At 44.2% G+C, this 17085-nt stretch overlaps 1 protein-coding gene across 2 annotated transcripts in view; it reads left to right on the top strand.

Moving 5' to 3' along the window:
• Window positions 1–7925: 7925 nt before the first annotated feature.
• Window positions 7926–17085, top strand: part of PIGG (phosphatidylinositol glycan anchor biosynthesis class G (EMM blood group)) — an 87286-nt gene continuing 78126 nt past the window's right edge. Inside the window, exon 1 of one of the 2 annotated variants that reach the window (XM_073595795.1) lies at window positions 7926–8216. In XM_073595795.1, the coding sequence (XP_073451896.1) occupies window positions 8063–8216 (154 nt within the window). In that variant the 5' untranslated portion in view covers window positions 7926–8062. The remainder of the gene's footprint in view (window positions 8217–17085) is intronic. The other variant, XM_073595804.1, reaches the window with a different exon arrangement.

Genomic DNA, 17085 nt, shown 5'->3' on the forward strand with positions numbered 1-17085 from the left:
GACATTTGATATGTTTGTGATTTTCTATTGTGAATACAATGTGGCTTTGAGTTTTGCACATTATTGTATTCTGTTTATATGTAGATTTTACACAGCGTCCCAACTTTTTTGGAATCGAGGTTGTACATTATTGACAACCTCTTCATCCAAGATGATCATGCCTTTGTTTATTGTTGAAAACTATGAGTCAGTTGTATAATTTTAAGGTGAATTTAAAAAAAAACACAAGCAGTAAGTGTGATGCTCTAAAACGCACAACAAAATGCCCCCTGCTGGAGCTTGCTCTCAACCTGCCTGTACAGTAAAAAGCTGCATTTTACCAAGCAGGATAGTGTAAACGTGACCTTGAATATTTGGAGAATCTCTCTAATTAGGACACAGGGTGCAAAAAAAAAAAAACACACACGTGGTTCTAATCCATTACAAAAAATATGGCATTCTACTATAATGGTTTATCGTTACTTTAGGACTTTTTTCTGCAATATAAAAAAAAAAAAAAAAAAAAAAAAAAACGGTTTTAAACCAATAAAAAAAAAAAGAAGAATACCACATTTACAGCATTATGAAATACAAGAGAAAAGATACACAAGCCATACCCCATTGTCCTCCACTTACTAGTTTATAAAAATGAAGAAGTCACAGCACCTGCCTGAGCATCTCCTTCCAAAGCGTTTTACTTCAATTCTACAATTAAGTTCAAATGGACGGTAAAATGCATTTGAGGGAGCAGCTCAGGAGGGCGATAGGAGTTCCTTGGAATAATAACTTAGCAAATGGAGAAGACTGGAGGGCTGCATATGTGTCTTTTCTAAAGTATAGTATTGGTTGGGGAGGATGGACCTGAGTGCTTAAACCTAGACGTGGAGAGGTGGGACTGCAAGGAAACCTAGAGCTGTGTGCTAAAGTAATGTGAAAGGCTAAATATAAATAATACACCTGACCTACCTTTTAACATAGATGGAGCTTTATAATCATCTTTTTCATCACTCTTATCACCTAAATTGCCATTTTCAATCCTTTGCCTTTTGAAGCATATTCCCCTAGAATGTTCATTGACCCATGGCGTGAAATTATAAGTGAATGTATTGTCAGATTCCATCCCAGTAGACTGATTTCAAAAACTGTAACCAAAATAAATAAATAAATAAAATGAATGTATAAACAATGTACAATGTTGGCTTACAAGTGTAATACAACACAAAGAAAAACATTACACAATTCATAATTGTTATCATGAACAGATTCGCTAGTGTGGCATAAATTGCTCCACGCCGAGTCACACTGATATGAACGGGCACCATTGAAAACAATGTGATTTATCTTGCCATACGATTCAGTGCGACTCAAGCCACATCTAAAATCGCACTAGTATGAACCAGGTCTTAGGGTCCTTTCACACTGGGGCGGTTTGCAGGCGCTATTGCGCTAATAATAGCACCTGCAAACCGACCCGAAAGTGCCGCTGCTTTAATTCCAGTGTGAAAGCCCCGAGGGCTTTCACACTGGAGCGGTGCGCTAGCAGGACGGGAAAAAAAGTCCTGCTAGCAGCATCTTCGGAGTGGTGAAGGAGCGGAGTGTATACCGCTCCTTCCCATTGAAATCAATGGGACAGCGCGGCTATACCGCCGGCAAAGCGCGCGGTGGTTTTAACCCTTTCTCGGCCGCTAGCAGGGGGGTAAAACCGCCCCGCTAGCGGCCGCATACCAACGGTAAAGCGCCGCTTACAATAGCGGCTCTTTACCGCCGACGCCTCCCCAGTGTGAAAGGGGCCTTATAGTGGGTGTTACTGAAGCTCGCCGTACACTGATCAAAAATTGACTGGTCCAGCAGTGACCAGCCAAATGTCGATTAGCATGTGGGCTGCCCTGCTTGACTGAAGTTGCTTAACCATTTGCTTACTGGGCACTTAAACTAGAGGTCGACCGATATATCGGCCGGCCGATATATCGGCCGATATTTGGCGTTTTTTACTTAATCGGCATCGGCCGATTGTGCTGATAAAAAAGGCCGATTGTAACTTCAGCCGTGACTTGCAAATGACTTCTGTAATAGAAGTCAATGCAAGTTGCCTGTAGAGAGGATTCTCTCCTCCTCTGGGCAGCCTGCCAAGTCTGATAAGAAGATACATTTGTATCTTTTCAAGTTCTTTTTATCAATAGACTGAACTCTGCGTGTAGAAGCTCTCAGTTTAACCATTTAAAGACTAAATCTTTTCTGACACTTGTTGCTTACAGGTAAAAATCCAGTATTTTCTGCTAGAAAATCCCTTAGAACCCCCAAACATTATATATATTTTTTTTAGCAGAGACCCTAGGGAATAAAATGGTGGTTGTTGCAATATTTTATGTCACACGGTATTTGCGCAGCGGTCTTTCAAACGCAATTAAAAAAAAAAAAAAAAATACAGTAATGAATTAAAAAAAAAAAAAAAACTAAGCAGTAAAGTTAGCCCATTTTTTTTCGTCCAAAAGTTTTGATTACCTGTTTTTGTGTATTTATTATTTAAGATAGTTTTTTTTTTTTTTTCTAAATTATACATACAAGTGAACTGATTGGAGGTTTGTTTTGTTTAATGTTTAAATGTAAAAAATTTTCTGTATCACTTATCACTTAAGGCTGCTTTCACACTGGAGCGGGCAGGAGTTGATGGTAAAACGCTGCTAGCTTTAGCGGCGCTTTGCCGTCATTTTAGAGGTGCTATTCGGCTGCTAGCGGGGCGCTTATAACCCAGCTAGCGGCCGAGGAAGGGGTTAAATGCGCCCCTGAAGCGCCGCTGCCAAAACGCTTTGCAGGCGCTTCGGCAGTGGTGCGCATTCATTTCAATGGGCAGGAGTGGTGGAGGAGTGGTATACACCGCTCCAAAAAAAAAAATCGGCCAAATATATCGGCCCAAAAAATCGGCATCACATATCGGCCATCGGCCACCGCGATTTCTAAATATCGGCATCGGCCAGAGAAAACCCCATATCAGTCGACCTCTAACTTAAACCCCCCTCCTATCCAGACCAATTTTCAGCTTACAGCGCTCTCACACTTTGAATGACAATTACTCAGTCATGCAACACTATACCCAAATGATTTTTTTGTCCTTTTTTTCATACAAATAGAGCTTTCTTTTGGTGGTATTTGATCACCTCTGGGTTTTTTATTTTTTTGCGATATAAATGAAAAAAGACCAAAAATTTGGAAAAAAAACTAATTTTTCTTAATTTCTGTGATAAAATTTTGCAAATTATTAATTTTTCTTCATAAATTTTGGCCACAATTTATAATGCTACATATCTTTGGTAAAAATAACCAAAAATTTGTGGAAATTATTTGGTCTGTGTGAAAGTTTTAGAGGTCTACAAGCTATGGTGCAAATCATAAAAAAATATCACATCTGATGTACTGGTGGCCTATCTCACTTCTTGAGACCCTAACAAGCCAGGAAAGTACAAATGCCCCCCAAATAACCCCTTTTTGGAAAGTAGACATTTAATGTATTTAGTTAGAGGCATGGTGTGTTATTTGAAGTTGTAATTTTTTCCCACAATTCTTTGCAAAATTGAGGTCCGCCCCCCCTCAAAATTGTCATTGTAATAGCTTATTTCTCTCACATGGCATGTGTATACCACAAATGACACCCCAAAATACATTCTGCTACTCCTCCTGAGTATGGGACACGTGTGGGACTTTTTTACTGCCTGGCTTCATACAGAGGCCAAACATGCAGGGGAGCACCACCTCGTGTTCTAGGAGCATAAATTACACATCACATTTCTCAACCACCTATTACACTTTTGAAGGCCCTGGAGCACCAGGACAATGGAAACACCCATAAAATGACCCCATTTTGGAAAGCTAACACCCCAACGTATAATCTATGAGGCATAATGAGTCTTTTGAACGGTTCATTTTTTTCCAGAAGTTTTTGGAAAATGTGGAAAAAAAAAAGAAAACGCATTTTTTTTTTTTTTTTTTTTTACACAAAGTTGTCCGTTTATAAGCTATCTCCAACACATAGCATTTAGATAGCAAAAATGACACCCCAAAATACATTCTGCTACTCCTCCCGAGTATGGCGATACCACATGTGAGACTTCTACACAGCGTGGCCACATACAGAGATCCAACATGCAAGGAACACCTAACATGTACATACCAAGAATTACACCTCAAAATACATTTTTATCGGGATTTTATCAGGAAAGTGGCGTTCAGAGAGTCGACTTAGAACATCTGATCGGATATTTTCTGGAGGGCCGTTCGGGAATAAAAGGGCAGTGAAAACTTCCTCCTGGTAGCCAAGGCAGCGTTTGGGGTTTTGGGTGGAGTTACGATAAATTACATATGAATTGTATATGAACAATTGAAAAAAATAAATTGCGACTTTTTTATACTAATAGTATGTCCGTCTTGTGGCAAGGTATGGTTCCAGCATTTGGTCATTGAAGTCGACTCCCCCCATAAACAAATTATAATCATAGATGCATTTAGGTTTTTGTATGAGGCCATTCCTTCTGGGGATTTCCACGAAGGTATCATTGTGGATTGTAGACATCTCTTTTGTCCCTCCACTTCACTGCCAAAATCTCATTTTTTTCGTAGACTTGCCGTTTCTCCTTTTCTCAATTTCTTATTGACAAGACTTTGAGGAAAGCCCTTCCGGTTCTTTTTTACGGTGCCACACGCTGGCATCTTCTTCCGGTGAAGGTTGTGGAACAGGGGCAGAGATGTGTAGAAGTTGTCTACGTATAAATTGTAGCCTTTTTCCATTAGGGGGTATATGAGGTCCCAAATAATTTTCCCGCTTGATCCCAAGTAGTCTGGGCAATTAGGGGGTTGCAGCTGGGTGTCTTTCCCTTCGTACACTTTGAAGGCATACATGTACCCTGTGACTCGGTCACATAATTTGTATACCTTCACCCTATAACGGGCCCTTTTACTGGGAATAAATTGTTTTATTTTAAGCCTGCCACTAAATTTAACAAGGGACTCATCCACACATATGTTTTGGTCCGGGGTAAACAGCTGGGGGAATACTTCAGAAAAATAATTTAGAAGCGGCCGAATTTTGAAAAGCCTGTCATAATTTGGGTCATTTGGGGAGGGCACTGGGTATTGTCATTGAAATGAAGGAACCTCATTATCATGGAGGTATCTGTTTCTGGGCATTACCTGAGGTGCTAATCTCAGAATACCCCATCAAAACCAGTTGCCCGCTCCCCTCCAAAAAGTGCCAAATGTGGCAGTTGGGGGGAAGGTGTGCAAACAAGCTGAGCTTCCCCTTTTGGGTGGAGCTCCGCTTTAAACTCAATAGGCTGCCATGTAGTGCCATGTTGTCCCCAGTCTCTGACCACCTCCTGTACCATGTCCCCGTTCTCTGACCACCTCCTGTACCGTGTCCCCAGTCTCTGACCACCTCCTGTACCGTGTCCCCAGTCTCTGACCACCTCCTGTACCGTGTCCCCAGTCTCTGACCACCTCCTGTACCGTGTCCCCAGTCTCTGACCACCTCCTGTACCGTGTCCCCAGTCTCTGACCACCTCCTGTACCGTGTCCCCAGTCTCTGACCACCTCCTGTACCGTGTCCCCAGTCTCTGACCACCTCCTGTACCGTGTCCCCAGTCTCTGACCACCTCCTGTACCGTGTCCCCAGTCTCTGACCACCTCCTGTACCGTGTCCCCAGTCTCTGACCATCTCCTGTACCGTGTCCCCAGTCTCTGACCACCTCCTGTACCATGTCCCCAGTCTCTGACCATCTCCTGTACCGTGTCCCCAGTCTCTGACCATCTAGCTGCTTCTTCAGTAGGGTGTCTGTAATTTAATTAGCAAATTGATCAGAGAAACAATATCAATTGCCTGAAGGCATACACAATAAAAAATGAATATACAATATAATGATTGAATAAAATAATTATGGAAGGGGGGAGAAGGAGCATAGCTGCTTACCCAAGTCCCGGCAGACATCAGGCGCCGCCGCCAAGGAGTGGTCCCAATGGTGATGAACTGGAATCTGGATAAATAGGGCAAAAGGAATAGATATACTTTGGACTTGCGAAACTAATAACTAGTGGACCAGTGGACCAAAATGGTGAATAAAGTGAGGGAAAGGGGTATAGAGCTAAGATCGATAAAAAAGTTGAAAAAAAAAAAGGTGAATTGAATGAGTGCGATGTGCACATTAAAAAATGTGAATGAGAAAAATCAATTGGTCAATTCAGACAATGTGATTTTGAAGTGATAAGGGGTGTCGAAAATGAAGCATGGTGAAAGTAGAGAGGTTAAGGGATGGTGAATGGGGGGGGGGGTGAAAGTAAAACAAGAAAGGGAAAGGGAAAAAACGCCAAAGATGAGGTTAGTGTGGGAGAGGAGGGCGGGAAAAAACGGAGAGGGGGGAAGGAGGAAAGGAGACAAGACCAAACAGGGACTTTTCCGTCTTTCCATTGTCCCCCCCCCCACCCCCACCCCCTTCTGCCTACTCCTTTCCAGTTTGGTCTTGTCTCCTTTCCTCCCCCCCCCAGTTTTTTCCCTCCCTCAGTTCATCATTGGTAGCTCCCCTGAGTCGCTGCGGGGGACCACTCCTTGGCGGCAGCGCCCTGCGCCTGGTGTGTGCCGAGACTTGGGTAAGCAGCTATGCTCCTTCTATTTACATAATTATGTTGTCCAATCATTATGTTGTATATTATTTTTTAAAATTTTTTATTGTGTATGCCCTTCAGGCAATTTATATTGTTTCTCTGATCAATTTGATAATTAAATTACAGACACCCTCCTGAAGAAGCAGCTATTGCCCGTGAAACTAGTTGAGAGATGCCATCTGTCATCAATTGTCCTACTGAGACTTTCCCCCTCTGGGGTTTATTTCTCTGGTTATATATTTGAAATGCTACCATGTTTTAATCTGTAATTGATTCTTTTTTGCATCAATAAAATCTTTTGTATTTTTTATATTGTTACATGTTTAAAATTGTATTTCTTTACTGTACCGCAATGGTCCAATTGCCCCCATGTCCTTTTGGCAGCCTGGTTGGGGACTAGGCTCCCAATCCCCTTATTTCCGGACCAGAGTCTTGTAGAGTGGGAGAATTATCATTTTATCTCTGGATTTGGTCCCCTTTTTAATGCATGCCAATATTCTGTTGGCTTTGTTAGCAGCAGCTTGGTATTGCATGCCATTGCTGAGCCTACTATCATCTACTAGGACCCAGGGCCGTTTGAAGGAATTTGGGGGCCCCAAGCAAAATGCACATGGAGACCCCCCCCCCCCCAAACCCCCCCTTGCGTACCGCATGGCAGGAGATTCAGTTTCCTGTTCCCGGCCCGGCCTGAAAGGAAGTGAGCACTCAGTGTGTGTACTTCCTGTCAGTCCGGCCAGGAACAGGAATCTCCTTTACCGCGTGGACTGCAGGAGGAAGGAAGAGGAGCTCGGCCACGCTACAGGCTGCAGCTTTTAGGAAGCGGCGTCCGGCACCATGGCTGGGGCCCCAAGCAATTGCTTGTTTTGCCTGTCCTATCGCGACAGGCATGCTAGGACCTTTTCCATCCTAGATTCCCACCAAAACAACAAAGCTCTATTTGTGTGATGAAAATTATTAAAATTTCATTTGGGTACAGTGTTGCATGAACGCGCAATTGTCGTTCAAAGTGCAACAGAGCTGAAAAATGGCCTTGGGCAGGAAGGGGGTAAAAAAGCCCTGTATTGAGGTGGTTAAAGAATAATGGCACCTAAAGTGGACCTTGTGAATTCCCTAGTATATAGAATATATCTAGATACATGAACTCCACACAGAATAGGGAAGCATTCCTTACCACACTACAGACAACACACTGCGATGCTCTTCTCTCCAGTATGGCGCTATTGTAAGTGTCCACTTCCCGCTTCTTTTGGTGTTTGTTGATTGGTAGATCCCTCAGATCATGTGAGTATACACTGTTGAGCGAGTTCTCACTGCTTTGTCCTCACACAGACACCGTAATGCGGAAGTGTAAGCAGGAAGTGTCGCTGTGTCTGTGTTCTCTCATTCAGATGTGTAGTGCGGCTTAGCTGGTAGCCGGGGGGACGGTGACAGGGGAGCCATGAAGATCGGCTCGTCGGTTCTTGCTTGCTGCTGCCTGCTTGTCCAAGTGGTGGGCCTGGCTCTGTTCTTGCGGGGGTTCTTCCCAGTCCCTGTCCGCTCTCAGGCCAGGAGAAGCAGCGCCTCTGATGTACCTGCAGAACCATCGGCCGCAGGTGAGAGGACACACACCTCTCTCCCTTCCAGCACCCCTCTGGGTTTGTAGGGCTACATAAAATCATGGTGCTGTAGAATGAAGGAGAGAGAGGCAAAGGCTGCTAAGACGAAGAACTGAAGCGTTTACTTAGATCTACCCACAAAGATGTAAGATTATGTCACAACTAGGGCAGACAGAATCTGTCACCACAAGCCATCATCATTTTCAAAGCTTAAAGTGTTAGTGCATCTTTTCAGAAAAAAAAAAGTAAGGGCGAATGAACACTGTATACCCCCTTCCTCTGTTCATGTTAACTCCATGGATGATTAGCTGTCAGTGCCCACACAGCTAGTAAGCATGAGCTCCGGCGTGTTCGCACAGCCCACATGCAGAGTCCGACAGGAAGTCGGCACAGCGCTAATCACAGGCAGTGAGACATTGTCATGATGCGCATCTGCAGAGATCGGGACAATGTCTCACTGCCTGTGATTAGAGCAGCGCAGTGCTGACTTCGTGGCGGGCTTTGCACGTGGGCTGTGTGAACACGCCGGAGCTCATCCTTAACAGCTAGTGTAGCAGTCCATTTGAAATCCTCGCTCTTCTTCCTCTTCATTCTGCAGGGATTCGGGGACAGGTAAGAAACATTGTAATTAGTCAGAACCAGCATCGCTCTGATCTGTCGCGGAAACGCTGCAGAAAAAAGAGGGAGGAGAGCACGGATTTCAGATGCCTGGACAGCTGTGCCAGCACTGACAGCTCATCACCCACAGAGGTAAGTACAACAGAGACCAGGGTGGGGTGGTGAGGTTGTATGGAGCGATTGCCGTACTGAGGCAGGCCATACAGGGTGCGAATTTCCTTCCTGCAACCTCAGGTTGCAGGAAAGAAATTCACACGATTCCCCCTATCAACACAGACAGTGCTGACTGGGGAATCCCTCCTGCCAAGCAATTGTCTGCTCCCTGTGGGGGCAGCCAGTGATTATTGCTAGTGGCTATAGCAGCAGTTAGCAATAATCATGGAACAGAGAATCTTCAGATCGTCAGCACACCCACACAGAGAGTAAAGTATAAAGTCTTTGTTAAAGCATAAATATTAAAAGCACTGGATGGGTACAGGCAGGGAAAATACAGCTCACAAAAACCGTTGTAACCCAAGTTGATTGATCAAATTGGTACATTCAGCCTGCCCATTAACGGTTTGAATCTTTGCTAATTCCTGCTGAACCGGCTGAGATTCAAACCATATGTGGTTGACCTTACTCAAGTGATGACAGCGTTGTCATCTCCCCCCACTGTGCCTTTGTTCTGACAGGGGCACTCACCCCTCCAGAACACCCTGATCGGCGCTAACATCCATCATCTGCCAATGCTAAATGGATGTGGATCAGATGCTGGTTTTCCAGCATGCCAGTTCCACAGAAGCTAGTCTCGAGACCAGCTTATGTAGAACAGAAAGCTGTACACGCGTGCCAAAAAGTCAAACGGTGTCCTGCTGAACCAACCAACGTAGGCTGATTTTTGCCCGTGTGTACAAGGCTTTAGGCTTGGTTCACACCTATAGATGAAACAAAGTTTGGATGCCTTTCCATGCATCGCATGTAGGGCAGCCCATTAATTTTAATAGGTAACCATACACGGAATTAGTTTCTGACTCTTTTGCAAAAACCCAGGAACCAAACTGTAGGATGCATAATGCCTTGTTTCCACTGAGCGGATCGGTTCGGGTCGGTACAGTTTGAATGGCCTAGAATGGTCCGGTCTATTCTGGTGAGCGTTTCCACTGCAAGTGGGACCACAAGGGGCCATACAGGGTTTAGAAAAAATGCCTCAGCATAGCACAGCAGAGGGTTTTCTGTCAGCCAATCAGTGGAATGTATCGTAGCTCCGCCCTAACCGAACCGTTCCATTTTCTATGGCCCCACATCTGAAGCAGGACCCTGAATGGAATGGTTTGGTTCGGTTGTATGGGCTGCTTTCATAATGGAAACACCCAAAATAGCGTACCGTGCCGAACCGATCCGCTCAGTGGAAACAAGGCATAAGAGTGCCATTAACATTTAATGACAGCTTCGCAATCTGCTAAATGGCAGTACGTTACCCTGTGTGTTGGAAAAGCGTGCAATTTTGCGCACACTACTGACATGCAGTAATGTGTGTGTGAACCTAGCCTTAAAGTGGAAGAAACCTCTAACTCGTAACTATTCTTAAAAATGTTTCTTCCTCCTTCTTTTGCTGCCTAACCTGTTAAAAAAAAAAAAAAAAACAGATGTGTGTGTGCTAACCTTTTTTTCAATTCACTATGGTGCAGTTGGTGCTCCTGCAGCTTTGTGTAGGCGAGGACTCAACTGTGAATTCAGAGAGCAGTGACGTCACCCATAGGATCCCATGACCCAGCCATTTTTGGTGCTCCTTTTACTCCCCTGCAGCAGCCGCTCAATGACACAGGGGATCTGGAGCTGCAGGATCATGTGACCAGAGTGGATTAAAAATATGTAAGTACACAGGTTTTTTTATTGTTCAGGCAGGATAGGTAAGAGGAGAAAGGAAGAAATATTTTTAAGAATAGTTACAGTTGAGCTTTTCTTCCATTTTAAAGGTCAAGTCCACCTTTAGCACCATTTTACATGTCCCATCTGTACTTGCAGTGTATCATGGTGCACCTGGGACCTGACTACCCCCTCTATGGGGGTTTTTTCTCCTCCGTAGCCGCTGTAACTTTTGAAATTTGCGCTGCCATGCAGGGCTCCATCCGCGCAGCTGTATCATTCATTCACAGAAAGAACTATAAGACTTGTAGTTCTCAATGGAACATAATTGTGGTTACTCTCTAACGTAAAGCCCGTAGCCCGGTATATAGAGGGAGGAAGTGTCTGCAGGAGAAAAAATTGTTACAAGATATGCCATAAATGATAACGGTCAAAGTTGCTTGTGCTCTCAGCAGAACTGTCAAGCTATCAAATGGCTGGTGCCATAACTGATCATATGTGCAACACCATGGCAACTGAAAATCAAACAGAGGCCAAGATGGCTGCTTTCTTGGCTGTGTTTAGCATAGAAGGGTTTAGTTCCACTTTAACTGAAAAGCCATGGCAAACTCTCCCCGTTTGTTTTGCTGACGCTTGACTGATCTTGAAGGCATAGTCTAATTTTTACAAAATAAAAAATAACATTAATGCAATGTCATTTTGATGAAGATACATTGGTTGCACTATGGGAAACCTGTAATTCTCATTTAATGTGTAACATATTTTGTATAATGAATCATAATCCAATTATTTTCACTTCATTATTCTCTCCTACTTAGTCCAAGTACAGGGACCCCAAATATGTGCAAGCTTGGATACATATGTCAGTGTTGTATAGTTATTCATCAAGTGCTTATTTTAGATTTCTAGACGTTTAGCGTAGTTCATCAATTGGCTTGGGATCACATTAATGCACAGGGAGACAATTGGGAACTTTATCTGAAAAGATAAGACTGTACTGACTTCATAACAAATAATACTTCTAGGCTCAAAATTACTGTATTTATCGGCATAGAACACGCACTTTTCCCCTCTGAAAATAGAGGGCAAATCATGTGTGCGTGTTATACGCCGGTATTTTACCTGGTTTGCCTTACACAGAGCCGGGATTTCCTGTTTACTCGGAATTCTCTTATTTGGAAGAAATCCCAATTTTTCATGCTGCATAGTCCCGCCTCCTTGACCGGCTCATAAGATAGACCTCACATGTCCCGGCATTAGACCAGTGCTCTGTCTATCATAGGGGCCGGTCCAGTAGGCTGGACTGTGTGTGACTGCGGGCGCCGTGTAAACAGGAGATCCCTCTGTGTAATCCACCACTGGTCAGGCTGCATTGATGGACAGTGGTGAGGTCTCAGATGGGCACTGATCAGGCTGCAATGGTGAGGCTGCAATTATGGGCAATAGCGAGGCTGCAGATGGGCACTGATCTAGCTGCATTGATGGTCAATGGTGAGGCTGCATTGATGGGCACTGATGAGGCTGCATTGATGGGCACTGGTGAGGCTGCATTGATGGGCAATGGTGAGGCTTATTTTGCTTCAAAGTTCGTTATTTAAAATGTAAGTTTGTTTCCTGAAACTTCCCTCTTAAATTTAAGTTGCATGTTATACGCCAATAAATACGGTATTTGTACTTGTGAACTGGCTAAAAGAGAAGATAAACAAAATTGTAAATAAACATTGCATTAAAAACCATTAAGCCGAAATAATGGTCCCATATATATTTTTTTCTACCTCTGGCATTTGCAGGGCTGTTTAACATGTAATAGCCCTTTAAATACAGCATGTATGTACATGTGACTTGATTCTGCATGTGCGCGTAGGGGAGACTTTTTTTTTTTTACTATTTATTCTATTACAGTTTACTATTTGTTTCCCCTTTATCTTCCAGGGCAGCTACTTGAGAGAGGATTGGCTCCGCCCTCTACAGGAAACACAATTTAAGAGGCCCCTCCCTTGCCTCTGACCCTCAGTTGTTTTGTGTTTCCAGACCCTCCAGGAGTGCACACCGAATCATTTGTTTTTTTTCCATTGGTCTGATAACTGTGGTTGGCGCACCCACTCTTTTGGTATATGGCTAGACTAAGTTGTGGCTATGTCTGCTATATTTTTTCTTTTACCAAAAGTGTAACATAAATGTAAGCGTAGGATAGTTTTGCCTTAACGAGATGTGATGGGATCTGTAGAAGTAGTATAATCATAGATGTAGTATAATTTCGAGTTATTAGAGATATAGTATTTAGTATCAGTCATACACGTATGTTCTTTCATAAGCATTTGAAAAGGACAGGGCCAGATTCTACAATAGAGTTGACACCTAGATGCCAATAAAAGTTCCAGAGTATGCTTGTCACCTTCCAAAGCCTTCAAAGGAAGTCCTAGCCAGTGTGGATACAAGGATCCACAGGGGGGCATTCGCCAGGCCCCAGCCGGTCTGCAAACTTTGATTAATATCACCAGATCTAAGGAACCTATTTTATCTCTCATAAAAGCTCAAATATTAGCGGCAGAGAGATGAAAATAATTCCTTTTCATCATACATGTGATAGATTACGTGTACATGTAACTGTATTTTTAGCATGTGTGGAATCCTAGAGAACCACACAAAACCATTATATGGCGGCAGGCAAGCAGTGATTGGTACTGTCGCGATCGGACTTATGCGCTGGTATTGAAAATCCTATCCATGACCCAGCAATCGGCGCCATTCTGTGCCAATTCAACTCTGGTAATTTCAGAACACAAAACATCCTGTGGGCTGAGACAGGAACACCCCCAAGGTTGATTGGCCAAGGGCTAAAGTCCAGCCCACATCCATATTTCAATAAATTGGGTAGCCTGTGATATGGGCATTGGTTTTCCACGAAGCCAGTTTGACACTGGGCGTTCCCACATGTTCCAGTATACTTCTACTAAAGGATAGACTTCGGTAAGGTTTATTTCTGTTTTTATTTTCATAGCAAATTGCCAATTGTGTGTCCTTTTTTGTATCTTTTTTGGTAACTCATTTTTTCTTTTGTATATTTTATGCACTGTCCACTTTCGGGATATTAAATGATAAAATTAATAAGTGACTTCTGTGTACTAAGCTAGAACTCATATCTTTGGAGAGGTTGTTGTATTTTAGTGCCTAAGTACTCAGTCTAAGTTACATGCCAATCGGTATGCATCTGCACTGCGTGTTGGCAGATTGCATGCAGATTGTAAGCTAACAGATCTGCCAGACGGAGCTCTGTGTGTGTAATGGCTCAGCAGACCAGTCTGCGAACAAACTGTTGGGTGGTGGCAGGCTATCATTTGTTGTGTGTCTGGTGTGTGGACAGTGGGAAGAGTGATTAACACCAGGGTTCTAGCTTTCAGGATAGCCGGAGGAACCCTAGAAGTGTGTAGTAATTGCTAGACTGCTCCCCAACCCTTAGCGTGCACCAGATTGTATGTAAGATTTGTATCTGCCTGTGTGGGGTCAGCTAGCTGGATTGGAGTGGAGTCTCCCTCTAGTGGTGCCCAAAGGTAGCGCGGGCTGTGAAAGTACCACAGCCAGTCTTACATGCTCAGTATAAGTTCCCCCTTATTCCCCTTTTCCCTTATTTCCTCTTATACCCCCAGTCACAGAACCACGTCTCGGTTAGCTGGTCGCCGTGGGTGTGCGTGATCGTGAACAAAAGGGTTCCCTTTTTTCTGTTTGTTGTGGTTACTTGCCATTTTTTTTACTTTAAACCGGCGACTCCCACTCCCCAGTGTCCTTGGATCTGGACACTGGGGAGTGTCCTACCAGGGTGGACTTAGGTGAGGAAGATAGGCGAGAGTTGATTTCCTGCTGTCCATTCTTCTCGCTGGGTGTACCAAAATGGCATCGTATGACGCACTTCCGGTGACATGGCAAATGGCGCTGGAAGTGGCGGGACGTATTTCCGGACACCGAGAAGCCATGCGAGGACGAGCTGTCTGGGGGACTGCTGCTAGAGGCACAGGGAGCTTTGCTGGCACACAGGCAAGCTCTTGGCCTAGCAGCATAGCACGAGGGATCGGCACTCCTTGTTTACAGCATCCTTCCCTGTCTGCTAAGGGTTTTCCCTCATGGCTGCCGAGGACATCCCTGCAGATGGAGCACCCGCTCAGACTGATTCAGTGGCTGCATCCAATTCCAATGCTGCTCCTAAGGTATGTGTTTCTCCTGTTTACCATATATGGGAGCTAACCGAGCAGAGGATATTTGGTTGTTTTATCACATTCAGTGAAAAAGTGTTTTCCTTTTATATGCTTTTCCCTCACACAGTTTTTTCCTAGGCGGACAATCCTCCTAAGAAAGTGTGGGAACTGTAGATCTAGGCTTCCTGATAGCTGTAAGAAGCTTTTATGTGCAAGCTGTTGCCTCTTTAAAGGAATTAATGGCTTCTTTTCAGTCCTTTAACAATGTTAGCAGGCCTAGGTCCTTCCACTTCAAAGTCTGTTACTGTAATTCAGAAGCCTTCAGTCTTGGCTGGGTCTCTACCTCCCTTAGTATCAGGAACCTTTAATTCACAGGCTGTTTCTTACCTGGAAGAGGGAGAGAACTACGTATCTGCATCTGACGAGAAATTTGCATCGGAGGTGGAAGAGACTGTTCGTTTAGCCAGATATCTTTTTCCTATTGAAGATATTGATGATCTGTTAGAAGCAGTTTATACTTCTGATCAGATTGAGATGCCCCAACAAACTCTGTATGTTCAGGATAAAATGTACAGGGTTGGCAGGGACGTAAAACCTAGGTCTTTTCCAGTACATCATTTTTCTCAAAGAACGTAAATCCTGGGATGCCTATGCCTTTTCTCTTGGTTCAGCCCTAGCGTCCACTTGTGCTGCTAGGAATCGGGAGGTGTGGGTTCAAAGGCTGGATGGACTTCTTTTCTCCGACACTCCTGTGGAGGAGGTCAGGGAGTCTCTTCCCCCTTTTTGCCAAGTTGGTCACATTTCTGGCTGACGCGGAAGCAGATACAGTTAGACCAGTGGTGAGAACATCAGCACTCATTAATTGCACAAGATAGGCCATCTGGTTGTAATCCTGGGAGGGTGATACAAAAGATCTCAATCGTTGCGTATCTGGACGATTTTTTGTTCTTCGCCTTTTACAGGATCTACAGTTGATTTAGCAGACCTTTCAGAAGTTGGGCTGGACGGTCAACCTGAAGAAGTATTGCTCGCTTCTTTCCCAGAATATTCTCTTTTTTGGGTTACCTGATAAATTCAGTCGCCCAAAGGTTTTTTCTTCTGGGGGAAAAGATAGCAAACATTCTTCACTCCGTGCAGAGTTTCAGGTTACTTCCGCAGGCATCCCTTCATCAAATAATGCAGTTATTGGGCTTGATGTCTGTGGCAATTCCTGGGGTGTCACGGGCCAATTGGATTCCAGGCCCCTTCAGGCATGTCTTCTGCATCATTGGGATTGCAGGAAAGACTCCTTGAATCAGCTTGTTCAATTTCCAGTAGATTTTCTCAATCTGTCCTGGTGGGGTCAGCCAGAACATCTGCAGGTAGGGAAAACTTGGGCACAGAATTCCCCAATATAAATGACCACAGATGCCAGTCTGTGGGGGTGGAGAGCTCATTCAGAACAGGCTCAGGGCTCATGGCTGCCAGAGGAGGCAGCCCAGTCGTCAAACTTCAGAGATCTTTTCACCATGGGGAAGGCTTTAGTAGCTTTGGAGGTGAGAGTCAATGCAAGAAACCTTTTTTTTTTCAGACAATGCCACAACCGTGGCATACCTCAATGAGCAGGGGGCACTCACTTGGACAGGCTTCTATTGTTGAGCCAGCAGATTCTTACCTGAACAGAGAACAATGTTTTTCCCGTCAGGGCAGTTCACATCAGTGGGACTGCAAAAGTCTTTCTGAGCAGAATAAGTATCTGCTGCAGCATTTGGGAACTGTACCAAGAAACTTTCCAGGAGATCATATTGGAGTGGGGTGTTTCCAAAGTGTATTTTTGGCCATCCAGTCTCAACAGGAAGCTTCCAGCTTTCTTCTCACTGGAGAGAGTGAGGCGGGGTCCTTAGGGACGGATGCACTCTTTCCCGTGGGACTTCACTCTGGCCTTCGCCTTCCCTCTATTCCCTCTGTTGTACTTGGTAATTCGGAAGATTATTCAGGAACAAGCACAAGTTGTCCTGATTTGCCCCAGGAGGAGTTAGTTCTCCACACTGAGAGCACATTTGATGGTACCTTCTGGAGGCTGAGCGGTGCATCGTACAACTAAAGGGGTGTTCAGTTAAAGTTAATGAGACTATTCTAGATAGCTGTAAGTTGGTCATTAGAGAGATTTATGGGAAACTTTGGAAGACTTTTGCTGGTTGGTATGAATAAGTGACAGTGTCAAAAGGAGG

Source organism: Aquarana catesbeiana, linkage group LG01, assembly GCF_042186555.1.
Source record: "Aquarana catesbeiana isolate 2022-GZ linkage group LG01, ASM4218655v1, whole genome shotgun sequence".
NCBI classification, from domain to species: Eukaryota; Metazoa; Chordata; class Amphibia; order Anura; family Ranidae; genus Aquarana; species Aquarana catesbeiana.